The sequence below is a fragment of the Vipera ursinii genome (genome assembly GCF_947247035.1).
Source record: "Vipera ursinii genome assembly, chromosome: 2".
Taxonomy (NCBI): domain Eukaryota; kingdom Metazoa; phylum Chordata; class Lepidosauria; order Squamata; family Viperidae; genus Vipera; species Vipera ursinii.
In genome coordinates, this window is record NC_139513.1 from 231,940,923 (window position 1) to 231,955,277 (window position 14,355).

The following is a 14,355-nucleotide window of genomic DNA, read 5'->3' on the forward strand; positions in this document are numbered from 1 at the left end:
CAGACAATTGCAGGCCAGGATCTAAAGATCAAAAAGGATTCCTGAATGTGAAATTTAGGCAGTGCAACACTTATTTTATTTTATTTTTATTTTAATCCCATTTATATCCCGCCCTACTCCGAAGACTCAGGGCGGCTTACAATTTAAGCACAAACCAATGTGCTTAGCAATGTGCTTGAAATGTTTCAGGAGCAAACGCTGACAAAAATAAATCCACTTCAAGAGGAGATGAAGCAGTGACTAGAGAATGCAACTCAAAAAAAAAAAAAAACCACCAACCCCAGGGTATGCATAATTGTCTACAGAAACTCTAGAAGCAACACAATCAGAGTTTGTATCTTTTGGAGTTATTCTAAACCAGGGGCAGGCAACCTTGGCTCTTTTATGACTCGTGGACTAACCCTGTTCTAAACTGACCGAGTTGGTCATGGCAGCAAGAGGACATAGGAGTGGGTTCTCATTCTTGTATTTCCTTGGATAGTCTTGATATATGACTGTAGAAAATTATATTGAATTAAGATAGATAGACTTGACTTTTGCGGGGGAGAGATAAGAATGGGGCACAAGGACAACATGATGAGATCACAGAACCCTGTTAAAAGCTGGTGGTATTTTAGCCCCTCGGAAGCCTTCAGTTATGTTCTATTTTACACTCCAAATATTTGGCCAGAGGCAAGAATATGACTGTATGTGATTTTCAGCGCAGTGTTCTTTGAGCTTCAAAGAGTGGAGTGATTCTGAAGTGCATGTACTTCATGGCCTTTAATTTGAACAACCTTGATCTGTGCTTCTACTATCTGAAAAGAGTTGATTCACAGCTCTACAGCTCAGAAGCAGGAATAGCAAGTGCATCACCCAGTAATGATATGGCACATTTTGAAGTCTCACATTATATTGAGGAAGAAAGAACAGAACAAGCTCCTGAAAAGTAGCACAAAAATGAAATGCAGAGTTGAGTGACTCTTGCCTAAGCAGGGAAAGAAAGATATTTGATCGGGGAAGTATATTATAGATGTTTTTGATCAACATTAAGTGGAAATAGCAGTAAGGTACATTGACATTAAAAAAATAACAAAATATGTTCAGAACAGGGTAGGGTGGATGATTTAATAGCAGGAAAAGGAAAATTGTTTGTGCTTCACTGAGAAATCAAGTTAATTCATTTTCAATATGTAAAGAAAGAGGATTCAGATAGTCCTTGAGTTATGACCATTATGGAACCTGTTTATCACAGTCACAAGCCCTAACCGTTGTGAAAAGACTAAGCCCATTTTAAAATGCTTTTTGTTGTACTTGTTAAGAGAAATCAGTGGCTGGACGTGTAAATGCCACGATTATTAAAGGAACACTGCGGTTCTAAGTGCAAACCCATTGTTCACTATGGTATGGTGCTGCCAAAAAATCAGAAGTTAGTGCCGGTTTTCAGGAAAAACCATTATTTACCAATTGCAGCTCATTTAAGATGCACTTCTTTGCTTTTGAATGTTGTTTGCTGTTAATTATCAGGGAGGCAGCTTCAAGCATTTCATAGTAATGATACGTATACGAGCAGAGGAGGCAAAAATCTAAGCTTGCTGACATACCCTGAGACCATGGTGGGATTCAAATAATTTAACAACCAGTTCTCTGAACAGAACCCTTTAAGAGCTTTCCCATTCATCATTAGTTGCACTCTGTGTAGCTAGACAGGAAAAAGTTCCAGAGCCACAACCCAGCTAATACTTGGTGCCCTCGCTCCCTTTCCCATATGCACCAGTTGGGAAACTAGAGAGATGAAGCGTCTATTCCTGAAATTACCTCTGAGAAGCACCACCTAGTTTTCGCCTGAATGTTATTAGATCTCCTACATTTCTTCTGTGTTCCACGCAGGGCTCATGGACCTGATGCAGTTCTGATGGCCGAAGGGAGTCTTTTAGCTGAACTAACCCAATCCCAGATGCTGCACATTGCCCAGCAGATTGCAGCTGGTATGGTTTACTTAGCATCACAGCACTTTGTGCACCGTGACCTTGCTACTCGGAACTGCCTGGTTGGGGAAAACCTGCTGGTGAAGATTGGAGATTTTGGGATGTCAAGAGATGTATATAGCACAGATTACTACAGGGTAAGTAATGCTGTACTTTGGTTTTAGGAGGAAGGACCTATTTTCGTAAGGCAGAATTTCTCCTAGTGAGAACTTGGAAGAAAAAAAAATCATCTGCATCCGATGCTCAGTGTAATGAGGAAATTAAAGTCACTGCTGATAAACTGATTTATTAAATATCCACAGAGTGTTACCAAAAAAAACCTAAAGCTCCTGTGCAAACAAATTATTTATTACTGTCCTCATTGAAACTTCCTTTAATGAGACAAGTGGCTGTGGTCATTGTAAAATGACAAGTTTGGGGAGAACAGAATGTGGTTTTGATCCCATAAAAAGAAAAGGTCACATTTATGTTACATTTGGATCAAAGTGTTTTGCTGTCCCAGCGAATTCATTCTTTATTTTAACAGCATTACTTTGACTGGATAGAAGCTCTTTTGAGCAACTCCATCATCTTGAGAGTTTGCTTCAGAAGTGAATGCTTTCATATGATTAGTAGCAAGCTGATGAAGGACATTATTTATATTCATGCAGCTGTTTTCATTGTGAGCCGAGAAGAACATTTTTATTTTGGTTTGTGCTATTTCTTCCTTTAGTGATCCAGACTCAGCAATTAGTTGACATCTGAACTAGATTTCTGTCTTTTGGAATAGCTGCTTTCCATGTTCTCTCATTCTCACAGTACAAGAATAATATTATATCACATGAGTGAACATGGGATAAAGAGAAGGATTTAGGAGCAGCTGTATAAGCTGAGCATGGAAAAAGGCCATCATCAGCCAGCTTCTATTTCACAAAGTTGCAGCAGTTGCCATCATGGCTGGTTTAGCATTCATGTTTTGGTCCTTGGATCCTACGAAGCATTTGTTGCTTGGACAAATTATGGTACCCAAATGAAAATAACTTCAGAATCCCATAGTTGGTGAAAAAAAGGAGAGTAGTGGCATATTTGGGGTTGAATCAGCAGAAGAAAGTCAAGCAACTGTAGGATTTACCCAAAAATATTTGCTTTTTTAAAAAATCATCACGAAATTGCACACTGTTGTGGAGGAAAGCACTAGACAACCATGCTATCATCTGCATTTTCCAGAGTGATGGGAAGGCCAGGTTCTATAGTAACAATCATCAAAATCCCTAGAGTTTATGGAAATGGGAACTTTAACTTCCTTGAATCAAGAGGGCCTTTTCTGTTGTCTTCATTTCTCTTTTACTATGAGGAGCAGAGAGAACCAGAAGTTCTTGCCCAGAGTTCTCCCATCCTTGATAGTTTCATTGCAGGAGAAAGAATTAATGTGAACAAAGGTAAATATAGGTGCCCTAGGATAATGTTGCAGGATCCAATTTGAGTTGGTCTCTGGGACCAAAGGTTTATTTTTCCAAGTTTTCAGGCTTGTGCTGGAGCCCATCATCAGGGAATTTCTCTCTCTCCAGAATATGTGCACTGAGTTGTTCTATGCATTGTATTTATATGATTTATATGATTTCTGGTTGTGTGTAGCTTTTAGTTGTTTATTAAAGTGTTGATGGCTGGTTATTAAGTCCTTAAATCGTTGTTTCCTTGTGACGCTATATCCTCGGCTTCTAAGTACCTGATAGGCTGGTGGTAAATCAGCATCGTATTGACTGACAAAGGCCTGTTTTCCAGGCTTCAGTGATTTCTCTGGCTATTTTTATCCCTGCTTCTCATCTAACCACTCACTTGTGTTCTCACAACCTGGTAATTAGCTTCCTCTCTGCCCCACATAGTCACAGGGGCAATCCTTGCAGGGAATCTGGTAAATTACATTCAAAGTTTCTCCAGTTTCAAACAATCTCTGTAGTACATGATTTGTACTCATTTGGTAGCCACTAGATGATGGCCACTTGCAGATCTCAAAAGTTGGATTCTACTGCTTCTGAAAATGTTTTTAATATATGGCAGGGTGTGCCATGTAGTTGGTCTTGTGCCTTCTTTCTTCCTTTCTCTCCCCAGCATATTGCGCAGGCATCTTGTGATAAACACTTGTGAATACCCATTCTGCCTAAATTGTTCACGTAGGTAGCTACCCCCCTAAGATGTTTTTCTTGCTGGGTACTACAGTGTGTTCTGCCATACTGTGTTCTGATACAGCTCTTTTTATGTGACAGTGGAAGGTTGAAATTCAGAATGCCTGGAGTGTTGGTAGCCTTGCAATATGCCATGGTTTCTAGGCTTCCATCTTCCCATCTGTTGATAAGCATGTCTAAAAATGGCAATTGTTTAGCTGTTTCTTCCTCCACTGTGAATTGCATGTCCAGGAAGATGGAGTTTAGTAGGGTATGGAAGTCTTCCAGAGCATTTCTTTGATGATGATGATGATGATGATGATGATGATGATGATGATGATGATAATAATAATAATAATAATAATAATAATAATAATAATAATAATAATAATAAGAAGAAGAAGAAGAAGAAGAAGAAGAAGAAGAAGAAGAAGAAGAAGTAGTAGTTGGAAGGGACCTTGGAGGTCATCTAGTCCAACCCCCTGCTCAGGCAGGAAACCCTATACCATTTCAGGCAAATGGCTGTCCAGTCTCTTCTTAAAAACTTCCAGTGTTGGAGCATTCACCTCTTCTGGAGGCAGGTTGTTCCACTGGTTAATTGTTCTAACTGTCAGGAAGTTTCTCCTTAGTTCTAGGTTGCTTCTCTCCTTGACTAGTTTCCATCCATTGCTTCTTGTCCTGCTTTCAGGTGCTTTGGAGAATAGCTTGACTCCCTCTTCTTTGTGGCAGCCCTGAGATATTGGAACACTGCTATCATGTCACCCCTCACCCTTCTCTTTGTTAAACTACACATACCCAATTCCAGCAATCGTTCCATGTATGTTTTAGCCTCCAGTCCCCCAATCATCTTTGTTGCTGTTCTCTGTACCCTTTCTAGAGTCTCAACATCTTTTTTACATCGTGGTGACAAAAACTGGATGCAGTATTCCAGGTGTGGCCTTACCAAAGCATTGTAAAGTGGTATTAGTACTTCACTTGATCTTGATTCAATCCCTCTGTTAATGCAGCCTAGCACTGTGTTGGCTTTTTTGGCAGCTGCAGCACACTGCTGGCTCATATTGAAGTGATTGTCTACTAGGACTCCGAGATCCCTTTCACAGTTACTACTGTTGAGCAAGGTACCATCTATACTATGCCTGTGCATTTGATTTTTCCTGCCTAAATGTAGAACCTTACTTTTTTCACCATTGAATTTCATTTTGTTAGATAGCGCCCAGTGTTCGAGTCTGTCCAGATCCTCCTGTATTTTAAGCCTATCTTCTGGAGTATTGGCTATTCCTGCCAGCTTGGTGTCGTCTGCAAATTTGATGACAACAAATATATCATCCATGTAGTGGCACCAAACTTTAGGTGTTTTGAAATACATGGTGCTCTACTTTACATGGGACTGTTTCTGCAATGACTCCTGATATTCAGGATCCCATGGGTGTCCCTTTTATTTGCTAATATTTTTTTTAAACATGAAGAAGTTTCATGGACAGTATTGGAGTAGATTCATGATTTGTGTTCTGGTTAGATCGTTTTGATCTGTGTTGTAATCTTCTTTTACTTCCTTTTACTTTTATTAAATTTGTATACCGCCCTTCTCCCGAAGGACTCAGGGCGGTGAACAGGGCACATATAAATAGAGAATACAAAAATTAAAAGGAATTAAATAATCGCCCAGATAAAAACAATAACAGTATAAAAACCCCATTAAAAACCCTAACATCCCCCATCAGGCCAGGCCAGCTTATTCAAATAAATGGGTCTTCAGACCGTGTCGGAAGGAGCGAAGGTCCAGTGCCGTCCGGAGCTCGACTGGCAGCTGGTTCCATAAAGCCAGAGCGCCCACAGAGAAGGCCCTCCCCCTGGGGGCCACCAGCCGACATTCTCTGACCGGAGGCACCCTGAGGAGGCCCTCTCTGTGGGAGCGTACAGGGCGGAGGGAAGTTGACGCCAGCAGCAGGTGGTCCCTGAGGTACTCCGGACCCATGCCATGTAGGGACTTAAAGACCATTACCAAAACCTTGAATCTTCTAGTTTTCTGTTTATCACTTTGTATGCTAAGTGGGGAGGGAGGTATGTAAATAGGATCTCTACGTCAAAAGAGACCATGATCTCATAAGGAGCCACGTTTAAGCCTCATAGCTATGTCAAAAATTATGCAGATGATGTGACTGTGGTATTTGAGGGTGAATTCAGGAAGCTTAATCATTGTGCCAGCCATTTAGCCAAGTTGTAGGTAGGAATATCCCTTGGTGCTACAATAGGTCTGTGAGGGACCCCTAGTTTGTTTATCTTGGGGAGTCCATAAAACCTCACTGTGGTGACATTCTCTCATTTTCCACCGTTCCTTTTCTGTTATACAGTTGCTTTGTTTAAGTTGGCTGAGATAAGCTTTCAATTGTTAAGCTCTTTCTTTGCACCTCCTGGCTTCTAGATCTCTGGGAGCTACAATACCCCTTTTCTTTTTTTTTGGCACTCATAGTATTCATCATTCATATGCTTAGCACAGTCATTTGTAAACAAGTATCTTATTCAGGAACCAAGGGATTTGGGCGTCTGGTCAATTCCTTTGCAAACTGGGTCCCTCAACGTGTGAATGCAGAGAGCAACTTTCAGGGCTGGCACTAAAAGCAATGCCCTGTTTTTGTTTCAACTTGGCAGGACCTTGTATAGCCCCATAAACAAGCTTAAGCATCCTGTGTTCCTGAGTTGGTGACACGTTTTCAAATATATTTATTTACGTAGTATTAAACTATAAAACTCTAGATGCGTGGTTGGCTGGGGAATTCTGTGAGTTGAGTCCACGGGTCTTAAAGTTGCCAAGATTAGGCACTCCTCCTCTCGATGATCTTTTCCCTACTTGTTTACGCTGGCAGGACCCTTGAAACAATTTTCAGGTTTCAGGGAGCATGTTCAGTAAGCTGAGGTATGGTGTATAAACTTTCCCACCACTTAGAGTGCTAGCCTTGCAATTAAAAAGGGACCTTTTTTGTTCATGATCTCTTGTGTAAGTGTAGGGTTCAGTAGAACCTCAGATGCAAAAGGCTGCTTTAGGTGGTTCACAAAACCAATGATAACACCCTAAATCCTCTAAAGCCACAAGGGTAAAACAAAGCTTTAAAAAAAACCCTTAGTTATTTGCTCAAGTTCCTGCTCTTTCATAACATCCTCCACCCTCCAATACAAGTAGCAGTTGTTGCCTTCTCAAATACCAAGCTGATGGTTGGGTGACCCAGGTTTAACCAGAAATCTTCAGCTAGATATGAATACTTCTAACTGTACTATGCAAAAGGTATTAATAGATGAGATTAACAGGCGTATTGAAGAAAATGTGGATTCTGACCATTATAAAGCAACTATAAAAAGCATTGGAACACACTGTTACTCATTAATTGTGTGGTCTGTCACTAATTATTGTATCATTTTTGCCTTGCCTGTGAGTCTCTTTGGGCTGCAAAACATGATGAAAAGGAGGATGAAGGACAGCGGTGTCCACAAAATAATTTTCACTGACGGTTTAGAGAACCTGGGTCATGTTTCAGGAAGATATTAATCTGCCCCCAAGTTTTTGGTCGTCTGTTGTCCCATTATAACAAAAAATAGGACCAACCTTTTCCTTGCCCAATTGTCAATAATGTTCTGCGCTGTGTCAGCCACAGCTATTAAGAGATACTGCAGAGATGACTGCAAAGAGAGAGATAACCTTTGGATAATTGGCACGGTGTTGGGTGGTGATGGTGTTAGCAACATGGCCTCTGTTTGTTTGTTTAGAGTCTGAATGGTAGTACAGATAGGATGGGAAAGTAATTATTCAGTTTCGGAAGCTCGGTGTGCAAAGAAAGGATCTTTTGTTTGAAAAACTAAGCCCCCTCCCAAAGCCTTAGAGTTTAAATGGCATATTATCTCCCACATTTCCCTTCCTAAACCTGGCTAACCCAGATACTTGTTGCATCCAGATGAAGCTTTTTTTGAACAATTTCTTTTTACCCCTCGCAGAGGATCCAATGAAGAAACAATCCATTTGTCACCATATTGTCTTTTTTCCACTGGTACACCCATGAGAAACCACAAAAGCCTGCCACAAAATCTGGCCGTGAGGGAATGAGAACATGTGCAGTACCATTTTTTCAGCAAGGGTGGAATGAAGAATGTGGCTTTCACAGGCGTAGAATGGAGCCGGGTGGAAGGATCTGGCTCAGAGGAAGGAGAAGAACTGGTTGGGAAGCTGTGCCCTGTGTATTTCAGAATCCCAAAGTTTATTTGGAGTCCTGTAAAGTTAGTTCTCACCCTTCGTGGTGGCGCAGTGGTTAGAATGCAGTATTGCAGGCTAATTCTGCCGACTGCCAGCAGTTAGTTCGATTCTCACTGGCTCAAGATTGACTCAGTAATCCCACTAGAAAAGGGATGCTGTGAAAATGAATTCATCAATGAGATGAATCTGGCATGTATTTTGTCAATTCCCTTCTCCTATATAAAGACTCCCTCTCTTTGCGAATAGTGACTGGAAGGATATTCAGTTTTAGAAGAGAGCTTAGTTTCCAAAAAGTTCAGGCAATTTCACCAGTTCTTTCTAGCAGTCATTCCCATGCATTCTCTTAAATAATTTGCTATATATCAGGAGCATCTCCTGCAGAGGGATTCCAAAAGTCAGGATGGCAGCCATGACTGTGTGATTGAAATCCTGGCCATTTTTATGTGTGTTACGGGGGGGGGGAGAGAAAGGGAGGGGATTTGGTTACATGGTTATAGCTGCTTTTTTTTTACCTGCCTTGCAAGTGCCCTGTGCTATATGATGCAGAGAAGCATCTCTTTCCAAATGTCAGGCTGAAATGTAAGAAAAGCTTATTATGATTAATAAGAAGGCAGAAAAAGTGCCATTTGGCGATGTTGGCTATGCATAGCTCCCTGCCCTGTGGACAGGCTGTGGAAGGCCACCAATTGCTTACTCTTACAAGGGAAGAGCAAGGAGAGCAGCCTTCTGTTTGGCAGCCCCAAAAGGATAAAAATATACTATCGTTAAAACAAAATTACTAGACTAAAAGCTGCATCCAAAGCAAAAAGTACAGAGAGCCAGAACAAACAACAAACGAGTTAAATTAAGCAACAACAGAATCATGAGCTTGCTTAAGAAGAAACATTTGTTATTGCTGGCAGAAGATCCTGAGAGAAATATATCCTAAGATCTCAGGGAAGCTCTGTAGATGGGGTCCTGCCACAAAACAGTCCTCATCATAAGCCACCCTTAGAAGGAAGTGTAGCAAGTGACCGAATCATAGGTCTTAAAGGACAAATAATTTGGAGTTGCTGCCTGTTTATTTTATTCTTCTGTTTTACACACATGTTGAAATCCAAAATTATTAGCCCTCTTTCTTTCCTGTGTCCTAGATTGTTTTGGCATCCTTTGTTTCTTATCCATACTATTTCAGTTTCTCCATTTTACAGCATGGATCCTAACCTAAACTGAACCACTTGTGAATGTATCTGCCCAATTGATTTAACGCAGCAATTTGCTTGATCTCTTCACTACTATGTCCATTAGCAAAAGACTAAACAAGTGTAACAAAGAGGGATAGACAGTTGTGAGTTGGGGGTGATTTGAAGTAAAATCTGGTAGAGGAAGATGTCAGAATTTGTCTTTGTATAATTGACTAAATTATATCTCCCATGGTTGGCCCTGTTGTTCAGGACTTCTGTTGGATCATTTTTAACTGTAATATCTACTAGCTGAATCCAGAACTTTTGTAAATAAAATGTGCCTTGAGAAACAGTTGATTAAAAAAGCTTTTACAATGTAATTGGTTTATATATTAAGAGCTAAATGGAAATTAATTTGTTGGAATCATGCCCATAATTCTGCCAAAATGCCATGGTATTATTCCACAATACTTCTAGTTAAATGTATTTCCGAAGAAAGAGGAGTCAAACGAAGTAGCATCACTAGAACAGGAAGTACAGTATATCTTTGCTGTCTCCTCAGTTTAACTTCCCTCCCACACCAGAGGCTGCTATTTACCTCAGTATAGAAAATACAAGTGCTGATATAGGATCATACAGTATGTTTCTTATGACAAGCTAATTGTTGTTATTTCTTCAGTAGCTTTGTGAATGTAGCAGAACAGCCTCTTTCAATGGGGTTTAGGGGAAGGTTTCCATGAGAAGTTGCTAGAGATTCAGGAAAAGATAAGGGGGAAAAAGAGTAGTTTCTGAACTTCACATGCTGCACGATGCTAGTCTTGGAATTTGTATATGCTGCAAATCAGCTGTCAGCTTGCTGCTTTCACTTGTGGTTCTGCAACAGATCATTACAACAAAGCAAAACATTATTGAAATGTGAATGCTACACAAAGCTAGCAGTAGACATAATATTTTTATGCAGGGGTTCCCTGAGATAATGAGCATTATTTCAAGAATTTCTCCAAGGTTATAAACGTTAAGAAAGAGTTGGTAGTGCTGCAATAATAGACTTTAATCTTTAATCTTTCTGTGTCTCTTTGTTGCTATCTAAAGATTGTATGGTGTTTTGCAACCCAGATTTGATAGCCTAGACAAGTGCTGTAAATTTAGGATCACAGGAAAATGATATTATGTAGAGTCAGATGTTTCATCTAACACAGCATTAATTTAACCAGGAATGGAATCTTTGTGTTATGGATCTAATTCAGTCTATTGTTGACCCAGTCATTCAGGAGTGTATCAAAAATGGATTCTCCCTCTTCCTCGAAGCTCCTCCCTGCATAACCAGCAGCCAAACTTGGCATTAGTTGGAAATACACATTTTTGTGTGTTCTCTCAAAGGAAATAGGATGAAGCAGCTGAAATGTAGGCGTGCCAGAGCTCTCCTTTAGCCACCTACTATGTTCTTGGTGCAGAGCAGCTAAAGCAGCGCTGGCATTTACTACAGCTTGCAGCTGGAATCCTCTAGTATCCTAGAGGAAAGGATTGCTTTAGGGCAGCAGAGGGACATGTACTTTCCAGAAACTCTAGGTCACACCTCCGTAGATAGAAGGGGAAGATGAGCTAAGTCATTGGGATCTAACACAGGGATTGAAAAGCTGTTCCTGCTCCAGGAAGTCTCTCTTAAAATGCCATATTGACCATAACCTGATAGCAGCTGATTCAGATAGCTCAGTGCTTTTGAGAGCCTACAGTTGTTAAAAGCAGAGCTCTTTCTGTCGTCTGCCTTTGTATTGGGGATAAAGTATGCATCTTCTCCACACCGCTTTGATTTGCAACTAGAGATGTTGTTCCTTCTCACACACTAATGTCTTTGCCTAGTAACAGCAACATGCTACAATGTGAGGCAGAAGGTCAGCAGATTGTGTTTGTTTTATGCTGGAGTTGGTTTGCCTCTACAATGGGCTATTGTGGGGCACAGCTCATTGATCCCATCTCCAGTGCCCTATGGCTTCTGATTTTGCCTTTACTTACTGTATATTCATGTGTGAGTATGAATATATGCATAAAACATAAGTTTCAGATCCTTTGGCAACCAAGGTAGTTTAGGATACTTTTAGAGCAGAAGCGTTGTTCTATAGACAACGAGCAGTGAATGCCTATATATAAAAAGCCCTTGCTGAATGGCAGAGTCCTTTCTTGAGTTTCTGGACCTCAAAACAGGGCTGATAATGGGGACTTATTGCTGAGGGACTCTGTGGCCACTGGAAAGAAAATAATTCATGACTTCCAAGGCAAGTATGGCCTTGTTCCAGGTAATTTTGGCTTAAGTCATAAAGACAGGCACGCTATAGGGTGGTTAGTATGTGATCATCGTTAATTCTTTCCTGATCTAGGTAAAGCTCATCCCTGCTACCAAGCTACTGAAGATGGGGGTAGACATTGCTGATTAACATAGTCTGTCCTAGATGATTTGTGCATGCAGAGGTTATTCTGGCAGGCAATTGGGAATTTACCCAACTACTTGGTCAACCTCTGAATTCAAAGGTTGCTAGAATCCTGGATGAGATAACTCCCAAGTGGCCTCTCAGTCCATTGATCCCAAGAAGCCATGTATATTAACAAGAAATTCTAAGACATGAAGTAATACAAGATATACTTAGCATGCTGTGGAAGGAAGAGGATTAGAAATGAACTTGACTAAATATGTATAACTGTAGGCAGAGCACAGGGAGTTTGAGTTAGAGGTAGGGCTAAGGCTAATGGTGGCCTTATAATGGGACCAGTGCAAACATTTATTTTAATTCAATTTAATTCAGTTCAATTCTAACTAATTAAAATTACATTCAATTAATTGCTCAGTCTCTGTCAAGGGACATTACTCTGCTCCAGTGTGGTAAAGCATCAAGACACGACCAATTAGCCTCTCTTTCTGCTTCTTTTAAAGACTCGCTTCATAAGCAAAGTTCTGCTTCTGCTACGCTGTTTAGAAGTGACATGCTGTGCTTCACAAGGCTTTTCTCCAATCAGTCCCAAACTGTTACAGGCATGGTGGTGGCACTCAACACTAATAGAAGATAATATATATAGTTCAGGGTTGAACTTGGAGTCCTCGGCGCTCTCTGAGCTTGATTATTTTCTTGCAGACATTTTATTAACCAGATAGGTAACATCATCACTCCTTGTGAGTGGCTATTTCTCCTTGTTTATATAGTTAGGTTACCCTGCCAATCATGGTGGGGTGTGTGTTTTTCTCCTTAGTAGTTCCTGATTAGGGCATTATTTTCTGCTTGATTGTCTCCTTAATAGCTCCTAGATTAGGGTACTGTTTTCTGCTTGATTGATTGTTTGTCTAGTGTTAATTCCTGCTTATCTGCTGGTGTTGGCTGCTGGAGAGGATGTGTTCTGGCTTTTTGTTTCCTTCTTAGTTTTTTATTGTCTTTTTAAAATGGTCTGTACTTGTGGTTTATTTCTATATTGATGGCTGATGTGCCTAAATGCCAAGCTTCCAGGAATTCCTTAGGATTTTGGAAAATCAATGGGACCAAATATTAAGAAAATTAAAATAATTTTAAATAATTTTAAAACAAAGCTAATTCATTAAAATATTATTTTAAGTCAGCTGAGCCTCTTTAAGAATTTAAGAATTACAGAAGAATATTAGATTTCTTATATTGGCAATGTAAGAAATGCAGAGCATATTTTGAGATACTTGTTTTAGTTTAGTTTTGTTATAGACCTGTTTTGACTTCAAGCCAACATATATGTTAATGTAATGAAATATTAAACCTGGACATCTCAGTATGAAGCTGAATTATATTTCCACAACATGGATTCTATCATTTCATGAATAGCTACATCTCTTTCAAACCTGGGGTACAGCAGAGAGAATAGTCCTATGTAACTTGAAAGGAAGTCACTTTTTCTGATTTTTAAGGAAGGGATCCAGGATGTGGTGAGTTTGCTATCCTTTTTCATACAGCATTTGGGTTCTAAAAATGAGAAGGTGGCACAGTATGCTATATACAGTAGTTTAGATTTAATGAGAAGTTTATCAACTAAATAAAGTCCACATGGATATTCATACTTATATGGATTTTCCATTTTGTTTTGCATCAGAGGAAAGTGATGTATGTACTTTTGTTTTCCTCCACTTTATAATTTCATTATTTTAACATTTTTTTTTAAAAAAAGAGTTGGAAAGTTGTTTCTTTCTATTGACACAAAGTGCTTTTTCAGATCTGTACAGCCCTATTAATTAAACACTGTTCATCTGATTGGTACCAATGCATTGACTTATTTGCCACTTCTTTCACATTAAACTGATAACTTGGTGACATCTGTTGATACTACAAGGTATTGAGGGGCCTGGAATCTTGGTATCTCTGAAGCAAAGACATCAGAATCTCTTTCTCCTCCCTTTATCCAAGGTTACTTGCAGCTGCTTCACAGCTGGAAATCTAGAAAGCCCTGGGGGTGGGGACATTCAAAGGTCAATTTGGGCACAGTTGTGCTTTCTTATCACAAGTAAATGTATTATAAAGTAAATGTCACAAAGTCCAATGTTCTAGGTCAGGGCTCTTCAAACGTGGCCCTTTTATGACTTGTGGATTTCAACTCCCAGAATTCCTCAGCCAGAGTGCCACAAGTCATAAAAGGGCCACATTTGAAGAGCCTTGTTCTAGGTTCATGTATTATGCAATACAAGTAATAAAATAATGGAAATTTTTGTGTAGTAACAGGAAGAACTCCAACTTCTTTTTTTCCTTTTGATTAAAGGTGGGATAAAAATTCAGATAAATAAATTTGTATATACTAGAGACAATCACATTCAGATATTTCCCTCTCCCCTCATTCCCCCATAT

At 39.8% G+C, this 14,355-nt stretch overlaps 1 protein-coding gene across 1 annotated transcript in view; it reads left to right on the forward strand.

The window, feature by feature from the left end:
- The window catches only part of NTRK2 (neurotrophic receptor tyrosine kinase 2), a gene marked incomplete at its 3' end in the record, with an annotated part of 190,785 nt that overhangs the window by 160,899 nt on the left and 15,531 nt on the right, over positions 1 to 14,355 (forward strand). The window contains exon 16 of the mRNA XM_083355860.1: positions 1,870 to 2,104. Coding sequence (XP_083211986.1) covers positions 1,870 to 2,104 — 235 coding nt within the window. The remainder of the gene's footprint in view (positions 1 to 1,869; positions 2,105 to 14,355) is intronic.